Source organism: Urocitellus parryii, chromosome 9 (genome assembly GCF_045843805.1).
Source record: "Urocitellus parryii isolate mUroPar1 chromosome 9, mUroPar1.hap1, whole genome shotgun sequence".
NCBI classification, from domain to species: Eukaryota; Metazoa; Chordata; class Mammalia; order Rodentia; family Sciuridae; genus Urocitellus; species Urocitellus parryii.
Genome location: NC_135539.1, coordinates 21,041,079 through 21,059,663, shown reverse-complemented (window position 1 = coordinate 21,059,663; position 18,585 = coordinate 21,041,079). Strand labels below are relative to the sequence as shown.

The following is an 18,585-nucleotide window of genomic DNA, read 5'->3' as shown; positions in this document are numbered from 1 at the left end:
TTGCAAAGAGCAAATAACTTCTTGGAGCACATTTCAGACCAGTCTCTCATTATCTGCAAGCTCTAGAGTTATGCAGTTCAGTTTGTTTGGTTTTCAAACTAAAATATTTTTGGAAGTAGGAGCTGGAGATTTTAGCTCCCAGGCAGAGTTTTTACTTAGCATGCAGAACACCCTGGGTTCAATCCTCAACGTGTGTGTGTGTGCGCATGTACACACACACACACACACACACACACACAACGTAAAACATCATTGTCAAATGAAATCTTAATAATAATTTCAAGATCTTTATGAATTTGTGTGTGTGGGGGGGAACTGGGGATCAAACTTAAGATGTCTTGCACATGGTAGATAAGCACTCTACCACTGAGCTACCTCCTCAGCCCCACCTTTATGAACCTGATGAATATATATATATATATATATTTTTTTTGAGAGAGAATTTTTTTTAATATTTATTTTTTAGTTCTCGGCAGACACAACATCTTTTGTTGGTATGTGGTGCTGAGGATCGAACCTGGGCCGCACGCATGCCAGGCGAGCGCGCTACCGCTTGAGCCACATCCCCAGCCCCTATATATATTTTTAATGGGGTTAAATGTTGCCCACTCAGCCCTCAAACTCCTGGATTCCAGTGATTCTCCTGCCTCAGGTGCATGCCACAGGGCCCAGCTTATGCAGACTTTTTGTATTGACATTCTACCACACATAATTTCAAATATTAAAATATTCCAACTACCACATGTAAAATAACTACGTAGCTATAAGTGTTTAATAGTACTGCACCTGACTACCTGACATATTTGTGCATTTATTTAACCCTTCAATTTCAATTCTATAATTTTATTTTTGTATTTTGAAGTTGATTTTGTATTCAGCTCCCAAACATGTCTATAGACCCTTGAAAACTGGAAGACCCAGGGCACAAGACCTGTGACATTTAATTACAAGTGGCTTGTATGAACAGACCTTCAATATTCATCAGTATCCATGGGTAATTGGCTCCAGGACCCCCTGAAGATATCAAAATCTGAGGATGGTCAGGTTCTTTATATGAAATGGCATACTATTTGCATATAACTTATATAATTTTCCCATACACTTTTTTTTTTGATACTGGGGATTGAACCCAGGGGTGCTTAACCACTGAGCGACATACTCAGTCCTTTTTTGTATTTTATTTTGAAGCAGGGTCTTGCTGAGTTGCTTAAGGGCCTTGCTAAGTTGCTGAGGCTGGCTTTGAACTCATGATCCTCCTGCCTCAGCCTTCTGAGCCACTGGGATTACAGGCATGTGCCACCTTGCCCAGCCACTTTAAATCATTTCTAGATTACTTATAATACCTATATATGTAATTAGTCATTAAACTGCATTGTTTTAAGGAATAATGACAAGAAAAAATCTGTACATGTTCAGTACAAATGCAATTTTTTTCTGAATATATATTTTGTAGTGCTGGAGATTAGACCCAGGGCATCATGCATGTGAGACACATGCTGTACCAGTGAGCTACATCCCCAGTGTCCTAAATATTTTCAAGCCACAATTAGTTGAATTGGCAGATGTGATAAAGTTTGTGGATAAAAGGTCCATTGTATATAAAAGCAGATGAAATAAGGGTGAGGATTTAGGTGATCAAACTCCACCCTTCTCTTCTATGACAGCTCCTGAGAAACTTCCAGAGTAGGGAAAAAAACCAGAAAGGGCAAGTTTCTTTCCCAAGATCACACAGCAAGCTAGTGGGAGAACTCCAACTCCAGATTAGGTCTCTCTATTTGGCTTTCTGCTACAGCCTGCACAAGGAAAACCATTGCCATCCACTACCATTAATAAGCATATATGGGCTAGGAACATTGCTAAGCAGTTTGCAAATGTCATCTCATTTAATGCTCACAGAAGCTCTGAAGTGTGTGTGTGTGTGTGTGTGTGTGTGTGTGTGTGTAATTTTTATTTCCATTTTACAGATGAAAAAACAAGTCCCAAGGACACAACTAGGAGGCAGCAGAGCCTGAATTCAAACCAGGTCTGACTGAAGTTTGACTATTTTCCTTAACAATATTAAGATGTTCTTTGTTCACTCTCTCTTGAAAATACAGCATTTTCTAGTTATGATTTGCAATGACATATGTCATTATTCTGATGGTTCATGTGGAGTATGGGCTTGGATGTTCTTATGTTTTAACTATTTTTTTTCCATTTTTATCTTCTAATTTAATAAATAACAATAGATATAACCATATAAAAATGGTTCTTTGGAAAATCCTCAATAGTTTTAAAAGCATAAAAGAACCCTCATATTAAGTACCGCAGAATTGGACACTTATGGAACAGCCCCTTGTGCCAGCCCTGGGGAGGAGCAGGTGTTGCTAAGACACAAATGAGGCTTTATCCTCCTTGCAGGACCTAACAGTTTGGAGAGAAGCCTGCTCAGAGGCAGCGTGATGGGCCCCAGTGAGGAGGAAGCTCAGTGCTGATGGAATCGAGTGAATGAAGAAAGCTCAAGTGCTTTGAAGTAAGGAAAATGGTATTGGACAGAAAAGAGGTAGAATCCAGGTGTGGTGGTGTGTGCCCATAGTCCCAGCTATTTGGAAGGCTAAAGTGAGAGGATCACTTGAGTCCAGAAGTTCAAGGCCATCCTGGGGAAATATAGGGAGACCCTCATCTCAAAACAAAACAAAAAAATTAAAAATTAAAAAAAAGAAGAAAGGAAAAGGAGAGGTGGAATGAGCATTTTGTGTAAAGTCATAAAGGCAGAGAAAGGCAAGTAGGGAGGACCAGTTAGAAGAGATTCCTAGATGCAAATGATGGCAGTTCTCATCCTGAAATGAGACTTGCTTTTTTGGTTCCAGACTCGATGAAAACAATCTTTTTTTTTTTTTTTTTGTGTGTGTGTACAAGTATGTCTCAAAATATCACCTCCTCAGAGATACTTCCCTGACCACCCCCGGCCTTCTGCATCACTCCCTAACCTGTTATCCTGCTTTCTTTTCTTCCTAGCCCTAATCACTACCTGAAGTCACCGTACTATTTTCCCACTGGAACAAACTTCTTGAGAACAGAGATTTGCCATTTTCATCACTACATCTTCAGATCCCAGGACAGAGCTGGACACAAAGCCCTCAAGACCTACTGAATGAAAAGAACCTGACTTACCTTTCATGAGCCCTGCAGATCATTTCCTGTGCTGTTCTTAGTTCTGCGATATTCTTGGCAGTTAAACATTTTCTCCACTCTGGGAAAATGGGTCTCAGTTCTTCCTTTCTGCTATCTTGTTTATGGGCCAGCCCCAGGTTCTTTGGGGGCTTGACCAGGAGAATGGGTGGTGAGGTTGGAGAGGTTAGGAGGCTTTGAATGACCATCTTGGGTCTTGCATGCCAGGCTTGGGAATGTTTATGTCATCTTCTCTAGGCAGAAGGGGGCAGTCACTGCCTGGGGAACCAAAATATTGCACCATGTTCTCTCTTCCCAGTGCTAGACCAGGAGCTGATCTTAGTCACTCAATATTTCCTTGGGGTCCTACTGAGCACAGGAAGACAGCAGTGACTGGCCCCCTCTTTCTCCTCTAAAGGAGGTACTCGAGGGCCATACCTCTTCCATCCTTGCTCTAAATAAAAGATGAGGAAGGTGTGGGGGATCACTGAACCCAGGGTCTCAAGCATGCACAAACATACCACTGAGTCCTTTTCTAATGTTTATTTTGAAACAGAGTCTCACTTTGTTGCTCAGTCTGGCCTTGAACTTGTGATCCTCCTGTCTTAGCCTCCCAAGTAGTTGGGATTACAGGCATGCACCATTATTACTGGATTATACTCCCATCTTAATAAATTATCAAATGCCCCTAACCTTGTCTACCTTTTCTCTGATTCAGTCTTTCCCTCCCACCCCCTCTCTCTTTGTCCTTTGTGGTGCTGAGGATTGAATCCAGGGCCTCATGCATTTTAGACAAGTGTTCTACCACTGAGCTACACCACCAGTGTCTCTCCTTTTTTAAAAAAATATTTATTTTTTAGGTGTAGATGGACACAACACAATGCCTTTATTTTTATGTGGTGCTGAGGATTGAACCCAGGTCCTGCTCGTGCTAGGGGAGCACTCTACCGATGAGCCACAATCCCAGCCCCTCTCCTTCTCTTTTTAATAAAACCTACAAGGTCAGGCACAGATCAGTATCTGAGGGTCACCATGGTAAAAGAAAAAAAAGAGGGAGGATAGGAAGGAGGGAGGGAGGGAGAGAGAGAGAGAGAGAGAGAGAGAGAGAGAGAGAGAGAGAGAGAGAGAGAGAAGGAGAGAGTCACAGAGAAGGAAGAGGCAGAGCTGACCATTTTGGTTCCTCTTAGGGAGAACTGCAACCTCTTAGGTTGAAAGGGGAATGTTTATCTAATTGAACCAGTCTGGAATGTTGCACCAGCACAAAAACAAAATTGGACCGAATCTCACATTTACTGGGCAAATATGTACAGGCACTGTGCTTGGTGGCAAGGCACCAGTGGAACCCATTCCATTTTGAGCTTGGCTTTCCTCTGAGCAGGCACTGTGGAACCAGGAGAGGGGCAGAACCTGTGAAGGCTGAGCCTTGACAGGGTTCCCAAGGGCCTGTCTAAACATTTTTTATATCTTTCCATAGGTTCCATCATGAATTTAATGAAATTGTGACAAACACCTGCTGTGTGCCCTACCCTGAGATAGCATCAATGATTCTAAGGTGAACGGGGACAGTTACTGCTTTCCTTACATTGATGGAGTTCACTATTTGAGAGATAAAAATTAAATAAATCATTAAGCAGTGAACACATACAACCTGGGGGACAAGGAACAGGTTCAGGATTGTGTAAGTGTGGACAATGTAGAGCTGGATTGAGCCAGGATGGGGGCTGCCTTGAGGAAATGACAAGTAGGCAGAGATCTGAAGGGTAGGAATGTTCCGGGCACAGGGGGCTGTCTGGGCAGATGCAGCAAGAGAGGAAGGAGCTTGGCAGCCAAGAAAGGCTGGAATAACAGAAGCCTAGAAAGCCCTAGAAAGGGAGGTAGGACATCTCCAGAACTGTAGGGACCCAATTCTGCAAGACCTTGATAGTCATCTTAAGGAAGGTGGTCTTTGTCATTTGCTATAGCAATGCAGTTACACGGATCACATTTGCTCTCTGGCAACAGAATGGGGGGGACTAACACTAGGAGGAGAGAGTACAGGGGCAAGTTCTGGCAATCTGAGGCCTCTGGACATCCAAGGGCAAAGGTGAAGGCCAGAGTATCACTAGGTTCTGAGACAGCGGTTCAAATTTCAATTTCAATTTAAATCAGATATTCTCTTCCAGGGGAGGAAACTAAGACAGGCTGGTGGGAGCCAGGACCATCTGAGGACCACAAGGCCTCACCTCTGTAGATTCTCACAGTGAATCTGCAGAAGAGACAGGCAGGAATGAGATCCATGCTCAAAACCAGGAAACTGAGGCCTGCAATGCAGGCAGAGGCTGACTAGCTCCAGGAATCTTAAGTTCAGTTCTGAGTCCTCTGTGCATCAAGCCTGGACCTCAGTCCTTGTCACCTCCATCCTGAGCCTCCTCTCCCTGGAGGGGCTTTAAACAATCCAGATCTATGGACTTTTCCTGAGATGCTTCTCCAGAGTCTTCTCCAGCGATTCCATTTGGAACATTTCCATCAGCTTCCATCTTCTCCTTCAGGTTCCTTTTGAAGAATCCAACCTGAAGGAAGACAGATACTGAGTGAATGAAAGTCCAGGCAGCATTTTGGACCAGTCAGCTCCAACAACGTGTGAAGACATTCTGTCATCTGCAAGCTTGGTTCTTTGGTGGGGGAAAATATATGACATATTAATCTTGAAAAAACTTTTTTTGTATTGGAGAATGTAACCGAGGGGCTCACAAGTTAAGCAAGTGCTTTACCATTGATCTACATGCCCAGCCATTCATATTGTTTGTTTGTTTTGTTTTGTTTTGTTACTGGGGATTGAACCCAGGGTGCTTTACCACTGAGTCACATCCCCAGCCCAATTTTTTTTTTTTTAGTTGTTGATGGACCTTTATTTTATTCATTCATTTTATATGCGGTGCTGAGAATCGAACCCAGTAACTCATGCATGTGAGGCAAGTGTTCTACCACTGAGCATAACCCTAACCACCTCAGCCTAATTTTTATTTTTTATTTTGAGACAGGGTCTTGTTAATAGCCCAGGCTGGTCTTGAACTTGTGATCCTCCTTCCTCAGCCTCTTGGGTTGCTGGGACTACAGGTGTGTGCCACCCTGCCTGGCTGGAAATACTTTTAAAAACTTTAAGTTTAGTAGTTCACTCTTTTTTTCTGCAGTGCTGGGGATTAAACCCAGGGCCTCATGAGTTCTAGGCAAGCACTTTACCATTGAGCTACAGTACAGCTACATCTCCAGCACTAGTACTTCATTCTTTTGGCTCATCAAAATGTCATGTTTCAATCTTTTAAATGAGTGTCTTTTTTTTCTCCCAGTGCTGGGGATTGACCCATGGCCTCCCACACACTACGCAAGTGCTCTATCACTGAGCTATTCCCCAGCCCATTGACCAGTTATTTGACAGTATTTAGTAACAAACATGAAGAGCCAACACTTATATAGTGTTTATTATATGTACACACTTGTTGAAAGCTCAAAACATACATATATTTTCCCCAGTGCTTTCACTTCTAGGAATTAAGTCTAAAAAATATTTGAATGAATGTGCAAGGATATTGGTAAAAAGAGTCTTTGTCACATTGGTTGAAACAGACGGGAATGAGAAACAATCCAAATGTTCATTGCTCATCAATAGGGAACTTGTTTAATCTTGGTGACTTGGGAGGCTTAGACAAGAGGATCATAAGTTCAAGGCCAGTCTGGGCAACTTAGCAAGACCACATCTCAAAATATTGAAAAACAAAACAAAACAAACAAACAAACAAACAAAACAAAACAAAAAAAAAAAAAAACAAAGAGGGCTGGGAGACTCAGTGGTAGAGCTTCTCTGGGTTCAATCCCCAGTATGAGAAAACTAAAAAACAAAATAGGAACTTGTTAAATAAAAAATGGGACATCCAGATATTAGAAAACTAGCCAAGTTCAAAAGCAGGAGGTAAAGCTGACGAACATCAAGATGTAGTATCAAGTAGATACCAGGCACAGTGGTGCATGCCTGTAATCCCAGTGGCTTGGGAGGCTGAGGCAGGAGGATTGCAAGTTCAAGGCCAGCTTCATCTGTTAGCAAAGCCCTAAGCAACTTAGTGAGCTCCTGCCTCAAAATAAAAAGTAAAAAGAGCTGGGAGCTGGGGGAATGTGACTCAGTGGTAAAGCACCCCTGGGCTAAATCCCCAGTACCCCCACCCCCGCCAAAAAAAATTATATATATATATATATATATATATATATATATATATATATATATATATAGAGAGAGAGAGAGAGAGAGAGAGAGAGAGAGAGAGAGACAGAGAGAGAGAGTTAAGTGGAAAACACAAGCTCCCAAGAAGTCTTTACAGTATTACTCCATTTGTGTTCTTCACCTATACACACATAAAATTTCTCGTCTCTTTGTTAAAATATTTTTTAGTTGTAGATGGACACAATACCTTTACTTATTTATTTATTTTTACGTGGTGCTGGGGATCAAACCCAATGTCTCACACATGTGAGGCAAGTGCTCCACCACTGAGCCACAACCCCAGCCCTTCTTTTCTCTTACACTCACATGCACACATATATTAACAATGAAATCGGAATTTGAAGGAATAAAAACAAAAATGGGAGTTTATGACAACCCTCTGGGAATGGAATTAGAGAGAAACTTTGATTTTCTGTGCTCTCTTTTCTGTAATATTTGAGGTTCTTTACCTGGATCATATGTCCTTCACTCTTCATCTCTATCTTCTAGTCATTCTTCAAATCCCAACAAAATGCCACCTCTCTTAGGAGGACTTCCCAGGCCCTCCCAGCCTGAGTGAGGTGCCTGTGTGACAGGTTCCAGAGTACACAGGTCCCCAGTATGGCACTCATTATGCCTTCCCTTTGGGAAGACAGGGACCATATTTTGGCATATGCCTCTGTACTATGGAACTTGGCACCAGGAGGCCCTGCTACATGGGCATCCTTGTCCCTCCTTTCTAGGGTACCTAGTCCTGGCTCTGCCAGTGCTGGACTGAGCAATAGTGGGAAAAAAACCTCACATGCTCTTTAAGACCTCAGTAGCCTTATCTGCAGAAAGAGGAGATAAGTTGACACCTTTTCTGGCTCTAATGCTCCCTGAACACAGTGGTCTCCTCCCTGGCTCCTGCCAAAGGGCATCCCCCAGTCTTGGCAATGCCCATTCCTCCCAGAAGTTCCTACCTTGTATAACGCTGCAAAAATTAGTAGCAGTAGTAGCAGCCCTCCAATGCCACTCAGCACATACAGATAGAGCATCTCCTTTTCGTAAACCACGTCGACCTTCATGAGGACCTGGGGGAGGAGGGGCAGCTGAGTGCAAGCCTTCCCATCCCTAAAAGCTCCCATACCACCCAGTCCCCAGTCTTACCATGTCCATCTGGGCTTATTGGAGCACTGGACTCTGGCTCTAGACCCCCTCTCTCAAATGTGTCACCCACTATAGTCACCACAGTGGCTTGGTCAACCCCACACCACAGTCTTCCCAAAGACTTATATGGCTTCCCATTAGCCCCAGCACACAGTGCCAGAATCTCAGCTCAGCATTCAAATCTGAATCTGACTTCTGCTTCTGCTTTAAGATTCATCTGTGGGGCTGTCTACACTTCTCAATGATCACTCTCTGAACCTCTGTACTGCTCTGAACACCCTCTCTATGTTCACTGCTGGACTGGTGACCCTTTGCTAAACTGCCATCCGATTGATCTTTAGCTGACACCTGAGTCTACCTCATCTCAGAGGGTTGACCTTGGGGTCTGCTTGCACACAAGTGGGATGGATGATTCCCCTGGGCAGATGATTTTGACTGGGGTTGTGGGTGTGTGTAGCTGGCCTGAAAGCCCTCTGCTGCCTGTTCCTGGAACTTCTAAGCAGGTAGATACCTGGGCCATGGAGGCGTTGCTGCCATACAGGTGGAAGTGCTTGCTGCTATTGAAGGAGATGGAGAGGGAGCTGCAGAGGCTGAACGTGGTAGAGGCCTGTTGGAAGGGTGAGGAGACATCAGTACCAGGAGAACAAGGACGGAGAACTCACAGACTTCTGCCCCCACTTCAACACAAAGGGGAGAAGAGGGGAGTGGGATCAGTGGGGTGACCCTCCTCTACCCAGTTCTCTACCATGGGCACCTCCTCATTGCTGGAAGGGAGGTTTTTCCCATCAAGAACATCCCCTTCCGTAGACTCACAAAAACAGCCCTGCAAATATCAAGCAAACCATAGTTCTCTTTCATCTGCGACTGTCTAAACTTGGGGAATTTTTCATCCAGACAGAAAGAAAAATAGAAGTAGACATTTGGGGGAGTTCCCATGCACTACCACCACCCACGGAGGCTCCTAGGCCCTGACTACTCCCCATCACCAGTTTTGAGTAGGTGGTACCTCAATCTCGCCCACCAGCTCCATGGTCCCGGTAACATGGACGAGGATCTCCTGACTGAAGACAAATGGGCAGTGGAACAGGACTCTTGGGAGACAAGGCTGACGGGGTCAGGAATACAGGGGTATCAGAGAGGGCTATTGTCTCTTTGCATACTACCCAACCACAGACTGATTTCTTTCCTTTTTTTTTTCTTTTTTTTTTTTTTGTACCAGAGATTAAACCCAGGGGGCTTTGCCACTGAGCTACACCCCTACCCCACCCCCATTTTTGTGGTACCAGGGATGAACTCAGGGGTTCTCTACCACTGGGCTATATCCCCAGCCTTTCTTATTTTTAAAGTTTTAAAAAAATTTAAATTTGTTTTCTTTCCCTTGCTATTTCTTTTTCTGGGGGGGGGGTGGGGGAGCAGTACAGGGGATTGAACCCAAGGGTGTTTAACGACTAAGCCACATCCCCAGCCCTATTTTATGTTTTATTTTATTTATATTTCATATTTGTAAAATTTATAAATTTATATTTATTTATTTACATTTTGTATTCACATTTTATTTAGAGACAGGATCTCGCTGAGTTGCTGAGAGCCGGTTCTGAACTTGCGACCCTCCTGCCTCAGCTTCCTGGATTACAGGAGTGCACCTCTGTGCCTGGCCCCAGCCCAGTTTCTTAGCTCACATGCTCATACCTCAGCTGCACTGGGCAACTTTCTCAGTTCCTCACGATGGCAGGAGACAGGAGGATCCTAGGAATGAAGATGTGGGGTCTCCAGTTGGTCTGGGGCCTCTTTCCCACCCGAGTAAAGACATTAGCATTCCAGTTTTCTTCCCCAACTGGCCCTTAGTTATTTTAGACATCGCTGAGTCTATGGGACTTGGATCCCTCCATCCTTACCCGCTTCCCATAACCAGCTCCAAGCTTTGAACCCAGGACAAGTTCACCCACAGGCCTGGGCAGCCCCCTTCCCTGGGCAGCACTCACCATCTGTACGTGCCACTGGTGTGTGATGGGCCCCTCGCTGTGAGGCTGTGGCACTCCAACCAAGGCCTCTAGGGTTGGCATGTTGTGATCATGAACAGAAGGCTGGATCCTCACCTGGCATAGAGGACGGGGACTTCAGAGACTGAATACCAACCACGCCAACTGCCACTCCACCCCAGTGCCCTGCGGTCCTCACTGGATGAGTCCACTATTTGTGGGCACTGGGCACTGATGACCCACCCCTGGCCCGCTCTCACAGCTTTTCAGTGTGGCTTCTCTGCTCTTCACATGGCAAACCCTCACACACCTGCTAGGCCCTGCCCCATTATCCTCTCTGAAGGTTTTACTGCTACCCCAAAGAGAGGGCAGTTTCTTTCTCCTGTGTCCCACAGCACTGGTCATCCCTGGGAGGATGGCAAAGTTTCTGTTTCTGTGTCTCAAACTCCACTAGACCTTGAACTTCCTGACTACAGAGGCAATGTCTTATTTCATCTCCTATTCCTTATTGCTTGACGTGGTGTCTAGTACTTAGCAGGCTGAAAAAAAAAAAAAAGGTAGTTTTGTGCTTTTGTTTAGGTGCTGGGAATTGAACTCAGGGCCCTGCACATGCTAAAATATATGTTCTTACCACTGAGCTAGCCAACCCCAGCCAGAAAAGTAGGTTTTTTTTTTTTTTTTTTTTGGTGTGTGTGGGGGGATCCTGGGAATTGAACCCAGGGACTTTACCACTGAGCTATTGCTAAACCTAGCCTAATTCATTCTTAAAATTAGGAGCCATCTTGTCAAAAGTTATAAAAGAATCATTCTGTTTTCTGTAAAATATTAGGATTTCTATTTAGCCTGGCCGTATTTTGATGTTTTAAACTGGCTTGGAATGCCTGCCCGAGCCTTGAACTCGCCCAGGCCTGGCTTTCCCTGAACAGATAACAACCCCCTCGGAAACCTTAGTGACGCCTCATAAATTCTGGCTTTCCCTGGCCAGATAACCACCCTCTCTGAAACACTAATGGCCCCTCATAAATCCTGATGTTGGGATTTACATTTACTCATTAACTTGCTACCTGCCTTTGTATTATGCTTGTCAAAATCCTGTTATCTGTAAGTGCCCAAGACACCCCCCTTTTGCAACTTTTTGTGCTATAAAACTGTGCCTAGATAGCTGGAGTGCTGTCTTCTATCCCATTGATTTCGGGAGAGGGACTGTCCCAGCTAGTCAGAATTACAAGCTTGCTTTAATTTGATTTAAAATTGGAGTCGGTGGTCTTATCTTTGCATCGTGGTTTAACACTACATCCCCAAATCTGTTTTTTGGGTTTTTTTTTTTTTTTTTTTTTGAGACAGGGTTTCATTCAATTGCTTAGGGCCTCACTAAATTGCTGAGGCTGGTTTCAAACTTGCAATCCTCCTGCCTCAACCTCCGGAGTCTCTGAGATTATAGGCAGGAGCTGCCTGGTTTAGATTTCGGGTGTCCCAAATAAACTCAGGTATGAGACAATACAAGAGAGTTTGAGGTGAAATAATTGGGTTATGAGAACTTTAACCTAATCAGTGCGTTAACCCACTGGTAGGGATGACTGTGGTAACCATAGGCAGGCAGGGTGTGGCTGGAGGATGTGGTTCACTGAGGGTGTGCCTTCAGGGTATATATTTTGTCCTCGGTGAGCAGAGCACTCTCTGCTTACTGACTGTCAGGTCCTGGGTTGCTTTCCTTTTTTCTGCCTTGATCTTCTGCCTGATCTTGGGCCCCAGGACAGTGGAGTTGGCAGTCTACTGACTGAGACCTCTGAAACCGTGAACCCTAAATCAACTTTTCCTTCTCCACTTTGATCTTGTCTGGTCTTTTGGTCACAGCACCAAAAAACGCTGACTAAAATATCTGGCTTTTATTTAATTATTTTATTTTATTTTACTTTTTAGGTCCTGGGGATTGAATATCTAAGTCCACTTTAGCATGGAGCTATATATACCCTGGTCCTTTTTTAAAAAATTTAAACTTAAAATTAAATTTGAGACCAGGTATTAATTTGCTGATGGTCTTGCTAAATTGCCCAAGCTGGTCTTGAACTTGTGATTCTCCTGCCTCAGTGTCCTGAGTTGCTGGGATTACAGGGATTAGAGGTGTGTGCCACCATGACCAGCTCTTGGATACTTTTTATTTAAAAAAGCTACCTGTACTAGGGCTGGAGACCCAGAATGTATAAGAAAGTGACACAGAAGTGGCACCAATATGTCTCAGGGAGGTCAAGCAGGGAAATATATATCCAGTATGAAGGGTTCTATTGTTTATTCATTCAACAAACATTGGTGGGTACTTAAAGTATCAGTTAAAGTAACTCGAAAAGGCCTAATGTCAGAGGCAGCAATTGAACTTAACTCTGAGAGTCTGCCAGGGTTTTCACAGGTAAAGATGGGAGGGTATGCAGAAGGAGAAGATACGGAGAGTTAGAACTGTACCAGGTGAGTGTGATTGGTTGGAGAGTGGAAAGGAGACATGGGGAGAATCCTGCCATCATATTGGGATCCAACTATGGGACCCAGAAGGCCTGAGCATGAGGAGTCAAGGTACTGTCAACTAGATGATGGAGAATCATGGTGGTAGCTGAGGAAAGAGTAGATTGAAAGAGGCATAGAATGGAAGAAGTTCAGAAAGGCAGGTCAGGCCCCATGTAGGGCCTGTCTCAAATTTTTATTTTTAATATATATTTTTTAGTTTTTTTCGGCAGACACAGCATCTTTGTTTATATGAGTTGCTGAGGATCGAACCCGGGCCGCATGCATGCCAGGCGAGCGCGCTACCGCTTGAGCCACATCCCCAGCCCCTCAAATTTTTAAATTTTTTAATAATTCTTAATGCTGGGCTATTTAGGCCTTACTAGCCACATTGAAATTGTATGCAACTTTATTTATTTTATTTTATTGAGGTGCTGGGAATAGAACTCAGGGCTCAGCATATGATGGGCAAGTGCTCTACCATAGAGCTCTATCTCCCTGTCTCAAATCTTAGGGCCTGTTTCAACAGTCCAGTTGCAAGAAGATGAGAAACTGAGTCTGAGCAGTATCAGGGGGCAAAGAGAAAAGGGATACAGACTATAGAACAGTGGGACTAGGCACAGAGGAAGAGAAATTCATGCAGACTTGGCAAATCTACTTGAGGAAAAGCTGGTGCTTTAAAAGGATTCCGAGCAAGTCAGAGGAAATGCTGACTTAGGGGAAGATGACAAATTTGGCTTGGAACATGTGGAGACCAAAGCTGCAAGATAGCAATTGTATGCAAAGTTTACTACACTCCTCTGCACGGTACTGTACTGGATTATATTTATCCTAAAAAGTAAAATGAAAATGCTCTTGACTTAGTCAATGCCTCCTACTCCCTTTGAGGTCACCTATAAGGAAACCCTAAATGGGGATGGTGGGGGGTGGTGAGGGTTCGGGGTGGGAATCACTGCCCGGCAATGACCATATTGCAGGAGCAATGACAAATCATGAATTTGGAGGTTTAGCACATGGATTTGGGTATTCAAATGCAAGCCTGAATCCAATCGCTTCCCCTAGGAGCCGTGTGACTTGGGCAAGTACTGACCTGTCTCATCTGTTCAATAAAAATGGCAATGACTATCAAATAGGGCCTTATAGGCTGGAGTGTGAGTGACACAGGTGTATGAATCAGGCACCAGTCGCAGAACTTAGGCTTGGTGATGGGCAGGGACCCAGCACCAAGCAAGGTACCTAAAGTAGAACAGCAGTTCATTAAATGCTTGAGCAAAAATATAGGTTCTCTCTCAGAGTCCTAGTTCTCAAGTTCTGATCCCATAAATGATGTGTCCAGTGGTGGAAAGGCAGTAGTGAGCCTGCTGCTACTGGTGGAAGCATTTAAGTAGAGGCTGTGAAGCTCTATAGGCAGGATGACAGACTTGGATCCACTGAGGATAGACTGTGTCTAATTGGCTTATGCAAACTTCATCCCCAGGGCAGGCCTGAATGAATATGTTCAGGTCTATAAGGACCCTTCCCCCTTTGAGATTCATACCTGGTAGATGTGCTGGACTTGGTGAATCTTGGGACCTTTGGGGGTGAAACTGACATAGAGGGTAGAGTTTTCCTGGCTGTAGAGAGAGAAGAGCAGAAATTGAGGGTGGAGGAGACGTCATCCAGAACTCTAGGAAGCCTCTAAACGGTCAGCAAGGGGCTAGGGATTACAAAGGCACCATCTCATTGAGTTCTTTGGAAACTAAGGCCAGCCTCTTGCCCAAAGCCCCACAGTGGAGAGATAGGACAGGTGCCTAGTGGGCAGGGCCATGCTTTGGGGGCTGTGGTCTCTGTGCTGAGTGTCACCTCATCAGTGTCTCCCCAATCCTCTGAGCTCTGCTTATCTTGATAACCACGTCAGCCTCTGCACCCCTCCTCCACCCCATGTTTCCAGTGCATGTGGCCGGCTCTTCCAGATATCTCTCTGATCCTGATGCTACTACTCAGAACCGGTCCATAGCTCCCTGCTGCCTGGGAGGATCAGGGCCAAGCTCCCATGTCCAGACTGCCTTCCTTCTGCTCCCCTGCACACCTCATCTTCATCAATCTTTTGCCTCTCCCCCACTTACCCTGACCTTGAGTGGCTCATAATTTTATATCAAGTTGGAATTTATGGCCAAAAGTATCAGAGACCTGAACTCAGATACTGCACCTGTCCTTATCTCACTGAGCCAATCTGAAAAAGCCCCTCAACTTTTCTGATTTTCTTCTCTATAAACTAGAAAGTCCAACTAGAGTTCCCTGTGAGTCCTTCCTGCCCCAGCATTCTAAGATTCACTGGTTCTAGGGGTGCAGGAGTTTGGTTTCTCTGGCTTGACTGTAAGCTCCCTGAGGGCAGGGGTCATGGTGGGGACTTTAATCTCTTCCAGCACTGCTGAGCCCAGGAAGAGAGAGACTCTAGCACAGCTAATACCAGCTAAGAGCTGTGGCTTTGGAGCCAGACAAAGTTGAGACCCTGGCTCCAGTGCTTCCTGGCTATATGACCTTGGGCAAGTGCCTTTCTTCTCTGAGCCTCAGTTTGTTTATTAGTCGAATGGAGAGAGGTACAGCTTCCCCATGGAGGTGTTAAAAGCTCCAGGGAAAGCAAACAGCCATGCAGTGCCTCTGGCATAGCATCTGACACCAGGCAGCTGCTGTGAAGTTTTAAATTCCATCAATTAATGCTGACCTGAGTTCTTAGAGGACCCTCCATTTTTGGAATGTGGAAAACCACAGGGGTTGTGGCTGGGATCAGTTCTAATTACTGTGCTGCCCCAAGCTCTAGAAAAGGAAGAGAAGCCAGGCACAGTGGCATATGCCTGTAATTCCAGCAGCTTGGGAGGCTAAGGCAGGAGGATCTCAAGCTTAAGGCCAGTCTCAGTAACTTAGAGACACGGTGTCTCAAATTAATAAAAAGAACTGGGGATGTAGCTCAGTGGTAGGGCACCTCTGAGTTCTATCACCGGAATCAAAAAAGAAAAAATAAATAAAAGAAAAGGAAGGGTGCGTGGGCAGGGAGCTCATGGGCATCAAGACTGGGTGGGAAGGCTGAGGTGGGAGTGGGGGCAACACAACACAGAAGGACTCACTCCTTGATGAGCACGTTGATGGGGTACAGGACAGGGATGCTGGTGGTGGCCGAGTTGTCCTCCAGGAGGAGCGGGTCCTCATTCTCACTACATCAGGGCAAGGCAGAGGGAGTTAGATGGGCTTGGCCAGGCCTGGGTGGGGGCGATGCTGGCAGGGACCCACTGAGGACCTGCTCACCAGTTCACAGTGGCGTGCAATTCGACAAAGTCCTCCCAGGAGCTGTTCAGCAGCGTATTAAACATCACCTGGATACCAACCTAGCAGGGAAGGACAGGGGGCCTCAGGAGCAGTCTGAACACCTCATGGCCCCCAGCATAGTCACCACGACTGCAGTGACCCCTGCAGGTGCTCCCTACATCCCAAACATTTGGCTAAGGACTTCATCCCCATTGTACAGATGAGAAAACCAAGGATCCAGATGGTTCAAAATGCCCATGGTCACAAAACGAATAACCCAGGCCCATTTTGTCTGCGTCCAAGGTCCAGGCTTTCTAACATGACAGAGAACAGCTCCTACACATGCCCCCTGGGGTAGGGACTGGCTTCCTGGCTAATCACCTGCCCCCTTCCTCAGAGCCAAAGTCTACCTCCCCTCCTCCAGCTCAGGGCCCCCTGGCTGCTGGGTTTCAAGCACACACTTCACTCACCGAGCTGCCTGCTTTGAAGATGGGAGAGCTCACGTTGCACAGAAGGGTCCTGGGCAGGAGTCTGGATTCCTCCGGAAGCTCCTCACAGCTCGCAGGCATCTGGCTGTGCGGCTGGGAGTGAGAAGGGAGACCAGGGGTCAGGGTTCCCCAGGGGTCATCAACCTCCTCCAGGACCCCTGCTCTGTCAGGGCAGAGTCAGATGCTGGTGTGTGCTGTAGTTTTTTTTTTTTTTTTTTTTTTATCTACCCAGGAATCTGAGGCAGGAGACTGTTAGAGACCAGGAGGTGGAGCCGAGCCTGGGCAACACAGTGAGCTCCTGCCTCGAAAAAACAAAAACCAACTCCAAACAAAAACATTATGCTAAGTGAAATAACCCAGACCTAAAGGGCAGAGTCATATTGTGTATATTTAACACCATAAAAAATTTTTTTAAACATGGGCGGGGGAATAACTATGTGGAGGGCAAAAATGTCAATTAGTTAAAACAAATACAGAAAAAGTACCCAATGTGGGGGTGTAGCTCAGTGGGAGAGCACTTGCATAGCATGCAGAATGCCCTGGGTTCAATCCCTAGTACCACCAAAAAAAAAAAAAAAAAGAATAAGTACACAGCACTGTGTATGTGTATAAATAAACAGATAATATATAATAAACACCTATGTACATATGCATATATGAAACTATATATAGAAAAGTAAAAAGGATGAACACTAAAAGGTTAAAGTATTAATTGGCCAGGCATAGTGGCACACACCTGTAAGCCCAGTGACTCAGGAGGCTGAGGCAGGAGGATCACAAGTTCCAAGGCCAGCCTCAGCAACTTAGTGAGACCCTCAACAACTTAAAAAGACTCTGTCTTTTTTTTTTTTAAAGAGAGAGTGAGAGACAGTGAGAGAGAGGGAGAGAGAGAGAATTTTTAATATTTATTTTTTAGTATTTGGCGGATACAACATCTTTGTTTGTATGTGGTGCTGAGGATCGAACCCGGGCCGCACGCATGCCAGACGAGCACGCTACCGCTTGAGCCACATCCCCAGCCCCAAGACTCTGTCTTAAAATAAAAAATAAAAAGGAAAGAAAATGTGGTATATATGCACCATGAAATACTCCTCAGCCATAAAGAAGACTTTATGATATTTGACAGTAAAGGGATGAATCTGGAAACTATCATGCTAAGTGAAATAAACCAATCCCCCTAAAACAAGGGGTGAATATCTTCTCTGATATGTGGAAGCTAACTCACCATGCTGGGAGGGGAAGAACAGAAGTTCAGAGGATTAGAATGAAAGGAAGGGAGGGAGGATAGCAATAGGAAAGACAGTGGAAAGAATCTGACATAACTTTCCCATGTACATATATGAATATACCACAGTGACGTACGTCATGTATATCCACAAGACTGGGATCGGTCCTAATTAGAATAAGATATATTCTGTGAATGTATAATTTTATCAAAATGTCTCACTAAAAAGAACCAATACAAAAATAAATAAAAAGAGCCGGGGATGTAACTCAATGGTTAAGCATCCCTGGGTTCAATCCCTGGGACAAAGGGGCGGGGGAAGGGTAGCAATTGCTGAGTTGTAGAAGTAGATATCATGGTCTTCTTTAAACTTCTCTGTAATTTTCAAATTTCCATTGTGATCATATATTACTTTTATTATGTCAAACACTCCAGGACATTGCTCAAAATCACTCTGATAGCCTCTACCAGGGAGGCGGATCCATCTCACTCAACTGTCCATCTTGCTCACCGACTGCATGGGGGACATGGCCCCTGAGTCTCTTCCACATGCTCCTTTTGTATGACCCTCTCACTAACCCCCTGAGT

General features: G+C 44.9%; 1 protein-coding gene across 2 annotated transcripts in view; it reads right to left on the bottom strand.

Annotated features, from left to right (window-relative positions):
• Nucleotides 1-3,985: 3,985 nt before the first annotated feature.
• The window catches only part of Itgal (integrin subunit alpha L), a 43,576-nt gene continuing 28,976 nt past the window's right edge, over nucleotides 3,986-18,585 (bottom strand). For both annotated transcript variants that reach the window (XM_026400347.2, XM_026400348.2), the window contains exons 22-31: nucleotides 16,755-16,865; nucleotides 16,285-16,364; nucleotides 16,107-16,193; nucleotides 14,540-14,615; nucleotides 10,513-10,626; nucleotides 10,220-10,276; nucleotides 9,537-9,635; nucleotides 9,042-9,137; nucleotides 8,344-8,454; nucleotides 3,986-5,699 (exon numbers count right to left, since the gene is read on the bottom strand). In XM_026400347.2, coding sequence (XP_026256132.2) covers nucleotides 5,529-5,699; nucleotides 8,344-8,454; nucleotides 9,042-9,137; nucleotides 9,537-9,635; nucleotides 10,220-10,276; nucleotides 10,513-10,626; nucleotides 14,540-14,615; nucleotides 16,107-16,193; nucleotides 16,285-16,364; nucleotides 16,755-16,865 — 1,002 coding nt within the window. In that variant the 3' untranslated portion in view covers nucleotides 3,986-5,528. The remainder of the gene's footprint in view (nucleotides 5,700-8,343; nucleotides 8,455-9,041; nucleotides 9,138-9,536; nucleotides 9,636-10,219; nucleotides 10,277-10,512; nucleotides 10,627-14,539; nucleotides 14,616-16,106; nucleotides 16,194-16,284; nucleotides 16,365-16,754; nucleotides 16,866-18,585) is intronic.